General features: G+C 47.4%; 1 protein-coding gene across 3 annotated transcripts in view; it reads right to left on the minus strand.

Moving 5' to 3' along the window:
• Positions 1-18,374, minus strand: part of LOC139278615 (ATP-binding cassette sub-family C member 9-like) — a 250,863-nt gene that overhangs the window by 30,030 nt on the left and 202,459 nt on the right. For all 3 annotated transcript variants that reach the window (XM_070897599.1, XM_070897597.1, XM_070897598.1), the window contains 3 exons: positions 15,371-15,528; positions 12,680-12,772; positions 8,962-9,064 (listed from right to left, as the gene is read on the minus strand). In XM_070897599.1, the coding sequence (XP_070753700.1) occupies positions 8,962-9,064; positions 12,680-12,772; positions 15,371-15,528 (354 nt within the window). The remainder of the gene's footprint in view (positions 1-8,961; positions 9,065-12,679; positions 12,773-15,370; positions 15,529-18,374) is intronic.

The raw sequence follows: 18,374 nt of genomic DNA on the forward strand, positions 1-18,374 counted from the left end.
CGTGGATAAAGGATTGACTAACTAACAGAAAGCAGAGAGTTGGGATAAATGGGTCATTTTCTGGTTGGTAAACTGTAACTACTGGGGTGCCACAGTGATCAGTACTGGGGCCTCAACTTTTACAATTTATATTCATTAATTGAATGAAGGGACCGAGTGTAATATAGCCAAATTTGCTGATGGTGGGAAAGCAAGTTGTGAGGAGAACGCAAAGAATCTACAAATAGAAATAGATAGGCTAAGTGAATGGGCAAATATTTGGCAGATGGAGTATAATGTGGGAAAATATGAGGTTATCCACTTTGGTAGGAAAAATAAAAAGCAAATTATTACTTAAATGAGGACAGATTACAAAATGTGGTGGTGCAGAGGGATCTGGGTGTCCTTGTACATGAAATACAAAAAGTTAGCATACAGGTAGAGAAAGTAATTAGGAAAGCAAATGGAACGTTGACCTTTATTGCAAGGTGGATGGAGCATAAAAGTAGAGAAGTCCTGCTACAATTGTACAGGGCGTTGGTAAGACCACAGGGCTGGAGTACTGCGTACATTTTTGGTCTCCTTATTTAAAGAAGGATATATTTGCATTGGAGGCAGTTCAGAGAAGGTTCATGAGGTTGATTCTTGAGATGAAGGGGCTGTCATATGAGGAAAGGTTGAGCAGGTTGGGCCTATACTCATTGGAGTTTAGAAGACTGAGAGGTGATCTTTTTGAAATGTATACTGTCATGTATCTTGCAATGATTATAGGTATGTAACTGTAACTCATGCATACTGTACCTGTACCCTTGTAATGCACACCCTGACCACAGGGAGTGAGCTCCTCACCTGAGCTTCCAGGTATAAAAGCGGAGGTCCCACCCAGGATCAGCACTCTTTAGTCCTGGGAATAAAGTGAAGGTCACAGAGTGACCGTGTCTGATATATCCATGCCTCGTGTGAGTTTGTAACAAGGTGCAGAGACACAACATCTGGTGACGAGAAATGGGAATCACCGAACCATGAGGATGGCCACCGGCAGCACAGAGGAATGCTACATGTGTGGGTGAGGACTGGAACGACTTTGTGGAAAGACTCCAGCAGAGCTTTGTCACAAAGGACTGGCTGGAAGAGGCAACGGCTGACAAGCGGAGGGCGCATCTACTGACCAGCTGTGGTCCACAGACGTATGCGCTAATGAAAGACCTGCTCGCACCCCAAAAGCCAGCAGACAAGTCCTTCGAAGAGCTCAGCCAGCTGATCCGTGAGTATCTCAAGCCGGCAAGTAGCGTACACATGGCCCGGCACCGGTTCTACTCTCACCGGCGTCGGGAGGGTCAAAACATCTCGGACTTCGTGGCGGAACTGCGGCGTTTGGCCAGTCTCTAAGTTCTCCGATGCCTGCAGGGGGGAGATGTTAAGGGACTTTTTCATCGAGGGCATTAATCATGCCGGCATTTGCAGGAAGCTCATAAAGACTAAGGATTTGACTTGAGAATGGGCGGCGTTGATAGCTCAGACCTTTATGGAAGGGGAAGAGGAGACCAAGCTAATCTACGCACACAGCCCTGGTTTTAAAGTTGCGTTGAACCAGGGAATCAATGTTATAAAAATGACACAGAACCCCGCAGGCAGGCAAGGGCAATTTGACACCATCCAGGCAGGCAGGCAAGGGTAATTCAACACCACCCAGGTAGCAACAAGCTCCTGGCAACAGGGACAATGGAAAGGGGATCGGCAATTCACGCCATCACGAGGAACAATACATCCTGTGATGGGACAATTAACAACCCCCATCAGAGTGCTTAGAAATAGCCAAAAGGGCCATCAGAGAGGAATGCCTGGGAATAGTCCTTTTGTTAACAGCAACCTCAGCTCATGTTGGAGATGTGGGAGCAGACACACTGCAAAAATCTGCAGGTTCCAACTTTACACCTGTAGGATTTGTAATGTCAAGAGACACCTGGCCAGGATGTGCAAAAAGGCAGTAGCGAGGCTAGTCTGTGAGACAGATGAACCAGACGAGGGGTCTGAAATGCAGGATGAGGCCTGGGGAACAACCATGGATGCTGAAGTTCAGAGAGTTCATGTGGCTGACGTCCACAGCTCATACACCAAAACGCCACCCATGATGATGAAAGTCATACTGAATGGCGTCCCGGTGCACATAGAGCTGGATACCGGAGCTAGCCAGTCACTCATGAGTGCCCAACAATTTGAGAGACTATGGCCACACAGAGCTAGCAGGCCCAAATTGGAACGCATTGAGACGCAGCTACGTACGTACACCAAAGAGATCATCCCAGTGCTGGGCAGTGCAAACTTGGTGGTAACGCATAATGGATCACAGAACCAGCTGCCACCCTGGATTGTACCGGGAAATGGCCCCGCGCTCTTGGGGAGGAGTTGGCTAGCTGAGATGAATTGGAAATGGGGGGATGTGCACGCCATTTCATCCGTGGAGCGAAGTTCATGCTCGCAGGTATTGCAAAAATTCGAGTCACTCTTTCAACCCGGTGTCGGAATGTTCAAGGGCACCAAAGTAGTGATACACATCACTCCGGACGCCAGACCAGTGCATCACAAAGCCAGAGCGGTGCCGTACGTGATGCGTGAAAAAATTGAAAGTGAACTGGACAGGCTGCTCAGAGAGGGCATAATTTCACCCATTGAATTCAGTGACTGGGCAAGTCCCATTGTTCCCGTCCTCCAAGCAGATGGCTCGGTCAGGATTTGTGGCGACTACAAAGCCACCATCAACTGAGTGTCGCTGCAAGACCAATACCCGCTCCTGAGAGCGGAGGACCTTTTTGCCACGCTGGCAGGTGATAAGCAGTTCACGAAGCTGGACCTCACTTTGGCCTACATGACTCAAGAACTGGCTGAAGAATCCAAGTTTCTGACCACCATCACGACACACAAAGGATTATTTGTTTACAATAGGTGCCCATTTGGCATTCGTTCGGCAGCAGCTATCTTTCAGCGAAATATGGAAAGCTTGCTCAAGTCCATCCCTGGAATGATCGTGTTCCAAGACGACATCCTTATAACGGGTCGAGACACTGAGGAACACCTCCGTAACCTGGAGGAGGTGCTATGCCAATTGGAACGAGTAGGCCTGCGGCTGAAAAAGGCCAAGTGCGTGTTTTTGGCCCCAGAGGGCGAGTTCCTGGACAGGAGGGTTGCCGCAGACGGGATCTGGCCCACTGAATCAAAAACTGAGGCGATTCGCCGGGCGCCCAGGCCCGGCAAAACGTTGGAGTTGCGATCATTCCTGGGACTCTTGAACTATTTTGGGAACTTCCTGCCGAACTTAAGCACATTGTTGGAGCCGTTACACATGCTCCTCCCTAAAGGTTGTGAATGGTCTTGGGGGGATTGTCAAGAACGAGCTTTCAATAGGCGAGGAACCTGCTGTGTTCCAACAAACTGTTGACTTTGTATGATCGCTGTAAAAAAACTGGTTTTAACAAGCGATGCGTCATCCTACGGGGTTGGGTGTGTTTTGCAGCAGGGTAACGATGACGGCCAACTCCAACCGGTGGCTTACGCCTCCAGGTCACTCTCCCAGGCAGAACGTGGATATGGCATGGTCGAGAAGGAGGCACTCGCATGTGTGTACGGTGTGAAAAAGATGCACCAGTACCTTTTCAGTAGACGGTTCGAGCTCGAGACAGACCACAAGCCGTTAACATCCCTGTTGTCCGACAGCAAGGCTATCAATGCTAATGCGGCAGCTCGCATACAGTGATGAGCCCTCACGCTGGCTGCATATGACTACACCATACGGCACCAGCCAGGCACCGAAAATCGCACTGACGCGCTCAGCAGGCTCCTACTGGCCACCACCGAGGGGGCATTGGAGCAGAGCACCGAGATGGTCATGGCCATTGAGGCTTTTGACACTGCGGGCTCCCCCATCACAGCCCGCCAGATCAAACTCTGGACCAACAGGGACCCCCTCCTATCCATGATAAAGAAATGTGCCCTGACTGGGGACTGGCCGCCTGCACACAGGGCGTGCCCCGAGGAAGTCAGGCCGTTTCAGAGACGGATGGATGAACTCTCCGTCCAAGCCGACTGCCTGTTATGGGGCAGCCGGGTAGTCATGTCCCAGAAAGGAAGGGAAGCGTTCATCAGGGAACTCCACAGCGAGCACCCTGGCATCGTGTTAATGAAGGCCATTGCCCGGTCACACGTGTGGTGGCCGGGGATTGACTCAGACCTGGAACACTGGGTTCACAGGTGCACCACATGTGCCCAGCTGGGCAATGCCCCCATGGAGGCCCCACTCTGCCCGTGGCCCTGGCCCACCAGGCCATGGTCACGTATTCACGTGGACTATGTGGGCCCGTTCATGGGAAAAATGTTCCTGATTGTTGTTGATGCATACTCGAAGTGGATCCAGTGCATCATATTGAACTCGTGCATGACATCCATTACTGTGGAGAGTCTGTGTACGGTTTTCATGACCCATGACTTGCTGGACATCCTGGTCAGCGAAAATGGCCTGTGTTTTACTAGCCATGAGTTCCAGGAGTTTGTGTCAGGCAATGGGATCAAGCACGTCCGGACAGCGCCGTTCAAGCCTGCCTCCAATGGCCAGGCAGAACGTGCGGTCCAAGTCATAAAGCAGGGCTTGCTACACATCCAAGGATCCTCCCTTCAGTACCGCCTATCGCGCCTCCTACTGGCCTACAGGTCCTGGCCTACAGGTCCCGCCCAAATGGCTCAAGGGCACCGTAATTGGCAAAGAAGGAAACAGGATCATGATAGTCAGACTAAACAATGGGCAGATATGCCGCAAACACTTGGACCAAGTGAAAACAAGGTTCAGTGCAGACACGGAGGAACCGGAAGAAGAGCATGATGAGATAGCACCCACACCACTGCCAGCACACGCGCAACAAAGACAGCCCTCAGCATGCACAGTCCCTGCGGCCAGCTCGGACAGGCCGGAATCACCTCAAGTGACAGAGACGTGTGCTGAGGCTCAGCCACCAGAGCCACAACTGCGGCGCTTAACGAGAGAGCGTCGACCACCCGATAGACTTAACCTCTGAAACTAAAAGACCTAAGGGGGGAGGTGATGTCATGTATTTCAGCATCTTGCAATGACTATAAGTCTGTAACCGTAACTCATGCATACTGTACCTGTACCCTTGTAATGCACACCCTTACCACAGGGAGTGAGCTCCTCACCTGGGCTTCCAGGTAAAAAAGGGGAGGTCCCACCCAGGATCAGCACTCTTTAGTCCTGGGAATAAAGTGAAGGTCACAGAGTGACCGTGTCTGATATATCCATGCCTCGTGTGAGTTTGTAACAAGGTGCAGAGACACAACATATATGATTGTGAAGGGGCTTGACATGGTAGATGCAGATTCCCATGGGGAAACATCCTGTAGAACTAGGGGGCACAGTTTCAGAATTAGGGGTTGCCCAATTAATACGAAAATAAGGAGGAATTTCTTCTCTCAGATGGTCGTGGAACTTTGGAATTCTCTACATCAGAGAGCTGTGGAGGCTGGGTCATTGAAGGTATTTAAGGTGGTGATAGACAGATTTTTGAAAGATAAGGGCGTAAAGGGTTATGGGGAGTAGGCAGGAAAATGGAGCTGAGTCCATGATCAGATCAGCCATGATCTTATTGAATGGCGGAGCAGGCTCGAGGGGCCAAATGACCTACTCCTGCTTCTGTTTCTTATGTATGTTCTTATGTTCATCTCTGTTCATTGCCAGAGAACGGCCAGGACCAGCCAGCCAGCCACCTCAGCAGTGAGCGTGTTGAAGTACTTATAGAACTATCTCATGACACCATTTTGTATAGAAACATAGAAAATAGGTGCAGGAGTAGGCCCTTCGGCCCTTCGAGCCTGCACTACCATTCAATATGATCATGGCTGATCATGCAACTTCAATGCCCCATTCCTGCTTTCTCTCCATACCCCTTGATCCCTTTAGCCGTAGGGGCCGCATCTAATTCTCTTTTGAGTATATCTAATGAACTGGCCTCAACAACTTTCTGTTGTAGAGAACGCCACGGGTTCACAATTCTCTGAGTGAAGAAGTTTCTCCTCATCTCGGTCCTAAATAGCTTACCCCTTATCCTTAGACTGTGACCCCTGGTTCTGGACTTCCCCAACATCGGGAACATTCTTCCTGCATCTAACCTGTCCAATCCCGTCAGAATTTTATATGCTTCTATGAGATTCCCTCTCATTCTTCTAAATTCCAGTGAATATAAGCCTAGTCGATCCAGTCTTTCTTCATATGTCAGTCCTGCCATCCCGGGAATCAGTCTGGTGAAACTTCGCTGCACTCTCTCAATAGCAAGAATGTCCTTCCTCAGATTAGGAGACCAAAACTGTACACAATATTCAAGGTGTGGTCTCACAAGGCACTGTACAACTGCAGTAAGACCTCCCTGCTCCTATACTCAAATCCTCTAGCTATGAAGGCCAACATGCCATTTGCCTTCTTCACCGCCTGCTGTATCCGCATGCCAACTTTCAATGACTGATGTACCATGACACCCAGGTCTCGTTGCACCTTCCCTTTTCCTAATCTGTCACCATTCAGATAATATTCTGCCTTCCTGTTTTTGCCACCAAAGTGGAGAACCTCACATTTATCCACATTATATCTGATCATGGACTCAGCTCCACTTCCCTGCCCGCTCCCCATAAACCTTTACTCCCTTATCGCTCAAAAATCTGTCTATCTCCGCCTTAAATATATTCAATGACACAGCTTCCACAGCTCTCTGGGGCAGAGAATTCCATAGATTTACAACCCTCTGAGAGAAGAAATTTCTCTCCATCTCAGTTTTAGATGGGCAGCCCCTTATTCTCAGACTATGTCCCCTAGTTTTAGTTTGCCCTATGAGTGGAAATATCTTCTCTGCATCCACCTTGTCGCGCCCCCTCATTATCTTATATGTTTCAATAAGATCACGTCTCATTCTTCTGAACTCCAATGACGATAGGCCCAACCTACTCAACTCAACCTATCTTCATAAGTCAGCCCCCTCATCTCCGGAATCAATCTAGTGAACCTTCTCTGAACAGCCTCCAATGCAAGTATATCCTTCCTTAAATAGACCAAATCTGTACATAGTACTCTAGGTGTGGCCTCACCAATACCCTATACAGTTGTAGCAGGACTTCTCTGCTTTTATACTCTATCCCCCTTGCAATAAAGGCCACCATTCCATTTGCCTTCCTAATTACTTGCTGTACCTGCATACTAACTTTTTGTGTTTCATGCACAATGACCCCCAGGTCCCTCTGTACTGCAGCATTTTGCAATTTTTCTCCATTTAAATTATAATTTGCTTTTCTATTTTTGCTGCCAAAGGTAATAATCTCACATTTTCCCACATTATACTCCATCTGCCAAATGTTTGCCCACTCACTTAGCCTGTCTAAATCCCATTGCAGATTTTTTGTGTCATCCTCACAAAATGCTTTCCCATCCATATTTGCATCATCAGCAAACTTGGCTATATTACACTCAGTCCCTTCATCCAAGTCATTAATATAGATTGTAAATAGTTAAGGACCCAGCACGGATCCCTGCGGCACCCCACTAGTCATTGTTTGCCAACCGGAAAATGACCCATTTATTCCGACTCTCTGTTTTCTGTGAGTTAGCCAACCCTCTAGCCATGCTAATATATTATCCCCAACCCCGTGAGCTTTTATCTTGTGCAGTAATCTTTTATGTGGCACCTTATCAAATGCCTGGTCCCTTTAAATTTCCGCACCCGTGCGGTAGTTACAATGGGGAAACCTCTGGGACCTTTCCCATTGCCGTATAGAGGAAACATTGGCCACAAGTAAATAGTCCTTTGGTTGGGAAGGAGTTAACACATGGAGTAATTATTCGTTCATCTGTCTTTATCTGAAACCTTGACACTTCGCCAGTAAGATACAGTGGAACACACGTTGTAGCTGTTCACTGTAATCATGACAGGAATAGCTACATCTGGCAGAGCTGCCAAGGTTTTGTCTAAGATTCTACCAACGTGCCAATGTTGAGCAGCGACGGGCATCGTTATTGTCTGTCCCTTCAGAGGTGCAGCACGCTCAAACATGCTACACGACCGCCTGGCAAAACTATACTTGAAGGCTACGGACCAAGTGGAAGGATTGACCTTTGCGAAGTAGATGTTTTTGTATAAACAATGGTGTCTTGGGATATTTCTGTAACAACTACACCACGCTTACTACTGAGGGGGCTGGCTGGTCCTGACTGCTCTTTGGTAATCAGCAGAGATGGCTGGGCTAGCCAGGTTGAATATGGCATCACGCTGAGAGACAGCAATCTCATGGAAAGTGGGATTAGGCTGGATAGCTCTTTGTTGGCCGGCGTGGACACGATGGGCCAAAATGGCCTCCTTCCGTGCTGTATATTTCTTTGATTTCTATGATTCTGTGTACATGTATATATGTATATATTCATATCGACACGTGCATTCATAGATATGTGTCGAGATGAATCTGTATGTAAGTGTATGCGATATATACATATATATATGTGTATATATTCATAGCGACACACACATTCATATTCATTCATAGCCTTGTGTCGATATGAGTATATGTGTGTATATGTGTTAATTTCTATACACGCATTCATAGGCATAAAAACAAACCGAAAGACACGAAGGAAAAACACTTATCGTAATGGGGTAGGCTTTAGCATCTTTTGAAGAAAACGAGATGTCCTTGCAGTGAATTTGCAGCTTACATCAGCGATAAAAAGAGAAACAGATTTGAGGGTTTGTAACTGAGGGCGATTTGGAAGGGTGCTGGGCAAATGGTCACTCACTGAGCCCAAAGCATAAAAGGACACCTGTGCTATTTTATGATGCTGCAGCACAGACGCACATTTGTTTCCATTTCTTATGATTTATCACACCAATGGTCCATTTACTTGCAATTGTGAACGCTTAAGAGTATAAATCGTGTCCCTCGTACCGTTCTGACCTCCAACCATCTGTTGGCAGCTGATAGGAACAAGTAGGCGATGTTATTAGCGTCCGTGAGCTCCAGCATTCGCTGCTTAAACCTGGCTTCATGTCTGCAACACAACACATTGCTTTTTTCAATTCACTCTGTTATTGCTATTCCTCTGAGCTCTATGTTCACTGCGATAATAGAGTTCAAAGTAGACAGGTTGTTTTCCAGCTACATTAATTGTTTCTCCTGTTTTTAAATGTACAAGCTACGCTGTTGGAAATCTTTGCTTTTGACAGAAAGACTAATAGGGGCCAATTTTCCTGTGCCACTTGCCTATCTACATCCCCTGGTACAGACCCATCCCTGGTACAGACCCATCCACTGGTACAGACCCATCCCTGGCACAGACCCATCCCTGGTACAGACCCATCCCTGGCACAGACCCATCCCTGGCACAGACCCATCCCTGGCACAGACCCATCCACTGGAAGCTTGCCAACTCTGGTTAGACATATTCATGGAGGTTTCATCTCTTGACCTCCGACCTCTATCCGCCCGGCTGGTAAAACAGCAGTTTTTTTTGTCCATCTCCAACATTTTTATAACTAATAAACAAAAGTTCAAAGAAAATGAATACAACACACAATTGTTTTTATGCTCCAGGAGATTAATCTGTAATTCTGGGAAAGTCCAAGACAATTCTGGGGGGTGGGTAACCCCATCGCCCACTGGCAGGCACAATTCCAGCAGCAGGGCCTGATAATTCAGAGGCCACAGAAGGCCTCTCATGCCTGCAGCTGCCTCTCTGGACCAGGGTCATTGAACAAATATTTTGTATCAGTCTTCACGGGAGCAGACACTAAAAATATCCCAATAGGTGATAATCAAGGGGCTACAGGGAGGGAGGAACTTAATACAATCACTATCACTAATGAAGTAGTACTCAATAAAATAATGGGTCTAAAGGTGGACAAGTCCCCTGGACCTGATGGATTACATCCTAGGGTCTTAAAAGAAGTGGCTGCAGAGATATTGGATGCATTGGTTGTAATCTACCAAAATTCCCTGGATTCTGGAGAGGTCCCAGAGGATTAAAAACTGCAAATGTAACACCGCTATTTAAAAAAGGAGGAAGACAAAAAGCAGGAAACTATAGACCCGTTAGCCTAACATTTGTCATTGGGAAAATGCTGGAGTCCATTATTAAGGAAGCAGTAGTGGGTAATTTGGAAAAGCATAATTCAATCAAACAGAGTCAGCATAGTTTTATGAAAGGGAAATCATGTTTGACAAATCTGCTGGAGTTCTTTGAGGATGTAACGAGCAGGGTGGATAAGGGGGAACCAGTGGATGTGGTATATTTGGATTTCCAGAAGGCATTCGATAAGGTGCCACATAAAAGGTTACTGCACAAGATAAAAGTTCATGGGGTTGGGGATAATATATTAGCATGGATAGAGGATTGGCTAACTAACAAAAAACAGAGAGTCGGGATAAATGGGTCATTTTCCAGTTGGCAACCAGTAACTAGTGGGGTGCTGCAGGGATCGGTGCTGGGGCCTCAACTATTTACAATTTATATTAATGACTTGGATGAAGGGACAGAGTGTAATGTAGCCAAATTTGCTGATGATACAAAGATAGGTGGGAAAGCAAATTGTGAGGAGGACACAAAAAATCTGCAAAGGGATATAGGCAGGCTAAGTGAGTAGGCAAAAATTTGGCAGATGGAGTATAATGTGGGAAAATGTGAGGCTTTCCACTTTGGCAGCAAAAATAGAAAAGCAAATTATAATTTAAATGGAGAAAAATTACAAAATGCTGCAGTACAGAGGGACCTGGGAGTCCTTGTACATGAAACACAAAAAGTTAGTATGCAGGTACAGCAAGTAATTAGGAAGGCAAATGGAATGTTGGCCTTTATTGCAAGGGGGATAGAGTATAAAAGCAGAGAAGTCCTACTACAACAGTACAGGGTATTGGTGAGGCCATACCTAGAATACTGTGTACAGTTTTGGTCTCCATATTTAAGAAAGGATATACTTGCATTGGAGGCTGTTCAGAGAAACTAGGTTGAATCCAGAGATGAGGGTTTGACTTATGACGATAGGTTGAGTAGGTTGGGCCTATACTCATTGGAGTTCAGAAGAATAAGAGATGATCTTATCGAAACATCTAAGATAATGAGGGGGCTCGACAAGGTGGATGCAGAGAGGATATTTCCACTCATAAGGGAAACTAAAACTAGGGGACATTGTCTCAGAATAAGGGGACTGCCCATTTAAAACTGAGGTGAGGAGGAATTTCTTCTCTCAGAGGGTTGTAAATCTATGGAATTCTCTGCCCGAGAGAGCTGTGGAGGCTGGGTCATTGAGTATATTTAAGGTGGAGATAGATAGATTTTTGTGTGATAAGGGAATAAAGGGAATATGGGGAGCGGGCAGGGAAGTGGAGCCGAGTCCATGATCAGATTAGCCATGATCTTATTGAATGGCGGAGCAGGCTCGAGGGGCCAGGTGGCCTACTCCTGCTCCTATTTCTTATGTTCTTATGGCTGATGGAGACTGAAGTGCAAACTACTGGTTGCGGGAGTGGGGCTGGGGGTGGGGGGGGGAGCGTTGCAGGGGGAAGAAAAGATAATATTAGCATATCTGCAGATCTTCAGCCTATTCGTCCAGGACTCCTGAAAACCCTGTGACCCTCAGGCCAGGCTCCAGCCCTATAGGAAAAGCCTCTGGAATCCACGGGCAATGCTCACCGTTACACACCTGTTTCTCCTGGCCCTTGCGTCAGTACAATGTTAAGATCTCGTATTGATGAGCGTTGTGAGTTCAACAGAATATGAAGACGGCTGATCTGATAATGCTCATTTTTACACTATCGTCCAAAGTCGAAATTCCCCCCCAGCCCCATTAGCTGCAGTGAGGGAAAGCTGGAAGCCTATCCGGCATTTATTTATCCTTGATTCTCTGAGGGAGGTTTGAGCTTTAAAGTTTCCTTAATCTTAACTCCTTGCTGCTGGGCGGCACTGTTTAAATTTCCCTGAGACCGAAATAAGAAGATGCTCCATTGACCACCGCCCCCAGACCCCCAGAGCTTTGTAGGCCTCCTCTTTAAGGCGCTGCTGCAGGCCTATGATGCAGGCCTGACCCGATGCTCCACCCTACCAAATGTTGATGGAGCATTTCAAACAGAGATGAGGATGAATTTCTTCTCTCAGAGGGTCGTGACTTTTTGGAATTCTCTTCCCCAGAGAGTAGTGGAGGCTGGGACACTGAATATATTTAAGGGGAAATAGACTGATTTTTGACCACTAAGGAGTCAAGGGTTATGGGAATGGAAAATGGAGTTAAGGCCAAGATCGGATCAGCCATGATCTTATTGAATGGGGGAGCAGGCTCGAAGGGCCAATTGGCCTATTCCTGCTCCTATTTCTTATGTTCTTAAATGGCGAGCTGTCTTTAAAGCGATGAGATTAGCATTGATGCCTCGCCTATCCAACACTAATGAGGTCACCCGCTAAGGTGATCAGGCAGGCACGGCAGAAGCCCCGCCCACTGCCAGGCTGATCGGCACGACTCAAGAAAGTCACTCCCTATGCTTCCTGGTGTGGACCATAACCCATTTCGAGTTGCTGCCACTCAAAGACCATCGCAGGTTAAAATATGGCACCTGACACAAAGTAGAAAGACCACGGTGCAGTATTTTCACCCGGAACTGGAAATCGCTGTCTTACCGGAATGCTCGGATTGTTGTAAGCCCTTCCGCAGTTTCGGAGAAGTGGCACAGAAGAGGTAACTGCGTACTGTCATCCAGCTCCTGAAGATCCCTTCAAAATATACAATAGAAAGATGGGTTAAGACCGTACAAGATTTTTTAGCCATGGTAGTAAGTTATTTAGCACGAAGAGCATCAATGATCCTTGGTTTTGTACCTGGGGTATGATGTGGGTCTCTGCCCCTCTGCTTTGCGCTCCATGCACACTTCTTTGGGATTTCCCTCACAGAGAAGGTCAGAGAGCTTTCTCCCGAGACAGGCAAAAAACATGCAATTAGTGTGGAAATGAGACGGGACTGATGTCATCCGACTCTGACCCATGTTCCACAACTCCACTTTCCAGAGTCCCAATCACAAAGCGCACGACAGCAAGTTTATTTTAATTAATTCTCGGGATATGGCCGGCGCTGGCGAGTCCAGCATTTATTGCCCATCCCCAGTTGTCCTTGAGAAGGTGTTGGTGGGCCGCCTACTTGAACCGCTGCAGTCCCAGTGGTGAAGGTGCTTTCACAGGGAGGGAGTGCCAGGACTTTGACCCAGCGACCATGAAGGAACAGCAATATATGTCCAAGTCAGCATGGTGTGTGACTTGCAGGGGAACTTGGAGGTGATGGTGCTCCCATGCGTTTGCTGCCCTTGTCCTGCTAGGTGGTGGAGGTCGTGGGTTTGGGAGATGCTGTCGAAGGCACCAGCCCCCCTCACATCAAAGAATCTGGGAAGGGGTTGGCAAAAGACTATAGGTAGGTCCTTTCTTTTCCAGCATGCACATCAGTGCTGAAGGCTTTCTGGCTGATCCTTCTGGATGGCAGCTCCAAGGCCCTGACTCCAGGGACCACAAGCACAGCTGCAGGTGGTACAGATTCCTCCTACATTTCTGGCCGAAAGCCTCTTCCAAAGGGCATTTCTGCACCAGGACCTTTAGAATGAACTGAACCCTCAAACACAGGCTGGTTCGGATCCCGACAGGCCGTATGCACTTTGGGCATGCTCAGTGTGACTTGCACTCAGGTTGGGGGGGAGGAGAGTCAGCCCCAAGGACCTTTCGGGACTGAAAAAGACCATTAGGCAAAATATGGGCGGCCCTTTTTTGGTAGATCAAATTCTGTTATACCCTGTTGAAATTGGCTGGTATCCCTCAATGGGATGGAGACTGCTCCTACAGGAAGTGAAGGGACAGCGGAACGAGAGGCAAAGTGAGGACCCAGACCTGTGAGGGAGATTAGGCCTCGGGGGAAGGTTAAAGTTAATAGAAGCATTTTAAACAGGAATTGGTTCATTTTATGGAGAGGTTGAACTATTTGGTCTAAATGATTTATATTTTTAGATGTTATTTTTGTAAGTAGTGTTTCTTTTATCTGTGTCCAGTAAGCTGGTTAAAGGGGGGGAAATTTCGAACAAACATTTTGAGTGATTTGAATGGTTTACTTTCTGTGTTTCATTGTCAGATTTTCCTTAGTGTTCATAGTTACAGAGTTATGTTTTATTTAATTTCAGCCGATCACAGTGTTACAGCCAAATTATGACAGAGGTGGTGTGGGGCAGGCATAAAGGAAATGCATGCTAGGGACAGCCACTTTTATAAAGGAAGGACCTGCGGCTGTGCAAATGACCCCATCCCTGGAATTTGGGGCAGGGTCCCTGGCCTTTGGTGGGGGGTTGGGGGTTCTACCCCACCAACGGCATCAGGGATCCAGGAATGTTCAGTCCGTTAGATCAATGATCTTTCTTTGCAATGGATGAAGAGTGCACTAAAAGACATCTGTATTAGACACAGTGTATGTGTATTGGGGGGCGGGGGGGTCGGTCTGTATTAGACACAGTGTTTGTGGGGAGGGGGTCAGTCTGTATTGGACACAGTGTGTGTGGGGGGTGGGGGTAGGGGAGTCGGTCTGTATTAGATACCGTGTGTGTGGGGGGGGGGTCGGTCTGTATTAGACACTGTGTGTGTGGGGGGGTTGATCTGTATTAGACACAGTGTGTGTGGGGGGGGCGGTCGGTCTGTATTAGAGAGTGTGTGTGTGGGGGGTGATCGGTCTATATTAGACACTGTGTGTGTGGGGGGGTGAGGGAGTCAGTCTGTATTAGACACAGTGTTTGTGGGGGGGGGGAGGGTCAGTCTGTGTTAGGCACAGTGTGTGTGGGGGGGCGGTCGGTCTGTATTAGACAGTGTATGTGGGGGGGGGGGGTCGGTCTGTATTAGACAGTGTGTGTGGGGGGAGGGGGGTCAGTCTATATTAGATACAGTGTGTGTTGGGGAGCGGGGGGTCAGTCTGTATTAGACAGTGTGTGTGGGGGTGGGGGAGTGGTCAGTCTGTATTAGACATAGTGTGTGGGGGGGGTGGAGGTTGATCTATATTAGACACAGTGTGTGTGGGGGTGGGGGGGGTCGGTGATCAGCCATGATCTTATTGAATGGCGGAGCAGACTTGAGGGGTCTTAGGGCCTACTCCTGTTCCTATTTCGTATGTTCTTATATTCTTATGAAAGGGACATGTTCAATGTGAAAACTGGTCGAATCTCATCCAAGCGAATTGTGAGGTCAACTTAAACATCTGATTATATTGTATGAGTCTTAAACAATAAGGAAGGGCTTAGCAGTGATCTACTTCAGAAAACGTTTCACAGACTTAGGTGCTTGGTTGTTACTTACTTTGAGGCGACCCGGAAGTATTTCTGTATAAAGTAAAAGGCAACACCAAAAGGCAATAAAGCCACGAGGAAGATTGGCGTGACAAATGTAAGCACGCCTATTGCTGACAGGCAGAGGAAGGTTGATCTAGTCAAGGACTCCAGAGTTGGTGGGATATGCTGGGTACAAAGAGGCAACAGTTACTAATCTCATCTCACAAGTTAACAGTTCTAGACGTATTTCAAACTGTGCCATCTGTGGATGAACAGTGGGTTACATCAAATCCCATGCAGCTCTCCGAAGATCATCATTCAGAGTGCTGCAGTGGGAATAATGCCAAGTGGTGTCTTCAACAGTGAATAAGGTAATATTTGGCTCAATTAATAAAGAGAAAGACTTGGATTTATATAGCGTCTTTCACAATCGCTGGACATCTCAAAGCGCTTTATAGCCAATTAAGTACTTTTGGAGTGTAGTCATTGTTGTAATGTAGGAAACATGGCAGCCAATTTGCGCACAAGCAAGCTCCTACATAATGTGATAATAACCAGATCATCTGTTTTTGTTCTGTTGATTGAGGGCTAAATATTGGCCAGGACACAGGGGATAACTCCCCTGCTCTTATTCGATATAGTGCCATGGGCACTTGAGAGAGCAGAAGGGCCTCGGTTTAATGTCACATCCGAAAACTGGCACTTCCGACAATGCAGTGCTCCCTCAGCACTGCACTGGAATGTCAGCCTGGATTTTAGTGCTCAAGTTCCTGGAGTGGGACTTGAACCCACAACCTGCTAATTCAGAGATGAGGATTGCTGCTCACTGAGCCACAGCTGACACTAATGGGCTGAATTCTGCTGAAATGGGGGAAGCTGCAGTGACAGCAAGGTCTTGCTGGATGGATGTCACAGATGTCACAATCTCGTGCGGTCTATTACAGCTGTTTCAGCTCAGACCAGCCTGTAGTTTTCCTTATCGACATTCCTTTCATTCTTCCTGACTGTTGTTCACATCCCAGCTCTGGCTGCATCATCTTATGTCCTCCTTGTTGACAGCTAATGCCCATCGATTGCTACATCTGTTCACCATGGGGTTGGTCTTGACTTGTGGGTGACCGACCGGCCGATCGCCCGAACCCGCTCCGAAAAGACGGCCATGGTTGTGAGGCACCGACCACATTAACGTCGGGCTGGGGAACTGCAGGGTGCCAAATGAACAACCCCGGTGCAGCTCGCTGGATTGAGGCCTCCCAATATTGGGCCAGCCCAGCAGCTAGCAAGGTAAGTATGGGCGGGCGGAAAGGGGCAAGGGGTCGCGATTGTGCAAGGTGGGGGTCCTAGGGGAGCCTTGGCCCAGATTCTTTTTGTGGACCTGGGAGGAGCAGGAGCGCTAATTACAGAGTTACCTTGTCTGGATCTCTTTGGCTCCATCGCCTGTGGAGCTGGTCAGAGTTTGCCCAGTGCAGGCTCGGTCCAGTACCAACCTAAAATAAGGTCCTTGAACCATGATTTGTATATTAAACGATGCCCACCGCCTGAAACAGGCGGGTGCCTAAGCGCAACCGACCCAATTTTGAGGCTGTTACCGGCTCATTAATGCCCAGCGATAGCAGTGAAAACTAACCACACTGTGCTTTCCCCCAACTTCTGTATTGGTACCTTGACCTAAAGGCAGTGATTCACATTACAGAAATAACTGGACACTCAAATACAGCAAGTAAAATGTTGAGACATATACAATTGAATTACTGGATAAACACCATGGGCCCAAGTTTCCACACGATAAAAAACGGGCGCCCCTCCGAGCTGGGCGCCCGTTTTTCGCACCTAAAACGGCGCCGGAAAAAAAACGCGCGATTCTGGAGTGCTTTGCAGCTCCTTGTCTGTTTGGCGCGGCGCCCAGGGGGGCGGAGCCTACACTCGCGCCGATTTTGTAAGTGGGAGGGGGCGGGTAATATTTAAATTATTTTTTTTCCTGCCGGCAACGCTGTGCATGCGCGTTGGAGCGTTCGCGCACGCACAGTGTGAAGGAAACATTGGCACTTGGCCATTTTTGTAGTTCTTTGTAGCTGTTTAATTTTTGAACATTTTTTAATAAAAGCACATTGCCATCAGCACTGAGGCTTCTTGCAGCCTTCTCACTGTCTCCTTCCCCCCTCCCCCGCGGGAAGAACGGGCGCCTCCTCCCTCCCCCGCGGGAAGAACGGGCACCTCCTCCCCCCCCCCGCGGGAAGAACGGGCGCCTCCCCCCACCCCCGCGGGAAGAACGGGCGCCTCAGGCTGACTGCAGCATTCTCCGTGCCTGAAGCACTTTCACACAGGTAGGAAGATGGTTTATTTAATCTTTTATTTGCTTATAAATATTTATTCAGGTTGGATTTATTTGTATAATATTTGTAGAAGTATAAATAAGGATTTATTGTAGAATTTAATGACTTCCCTTCCCCGCCCCCCCCCCCCCCACCTCGTTCTGGATGCCTAATTTGTAACCTGCGCCTGATTTTTTAATGTGTAGAACAGGTTTTTTTCAGTTCTACAAAAATCTTCACTTGCTCCATTCTAAGTTAGTTTGGAGTACGTTTTCACTGTGGAAACTTTCAAATCAGGTGTTAGTGGCCGGATACGCCCCCTTTTGAAGAAAAAATTCTGTTCCAAAGTAGAACTGTTCTACCTGACTAGAACTGCAGAAAAAAAAAATGTGGAGAATTGCGATTTCTAAGATAGTCCGTTCTCCACCAGTTGCTCCTAAAAATCAGGTGCAAATCATGTGGAAACTTGGGCCCCATATTTCTACAGGTCTCAATCAATTTTTAGTGCTAAATCTTTAACATGGACATTTAAGATTATATTCATCTAAATTCTAATCTTCGCTGGTGCACATGCAGAAGAATCAGAAGATAACAACTGATGTGTTGAAAGATTTCAAAGGTTTGCCCCACACATTTAGGTAGTTTGAACATTATTAATGAACAGCCATCGTTCAAGGCACAAGATAAATTTAGCGTACCTGTCCCTCAAATAATTACTGA

The sequence above is a fragment of the Pristiophorus japonicus genome, chromosome 13, assembly GCF_044704955.1.
Source record: "Pristiophorus japonicus isolate sPriJap1 chromosome 13, sPriJap1.hap1, whole genome shotgun sequence".
In the NCBI taxonomy this organism is placed as follows: Eukaryota; Metazoa; Chordata; class Chondrichthyes; family Pristiophoridae; genus Pristiophorus; species Pristiophorus japonicus.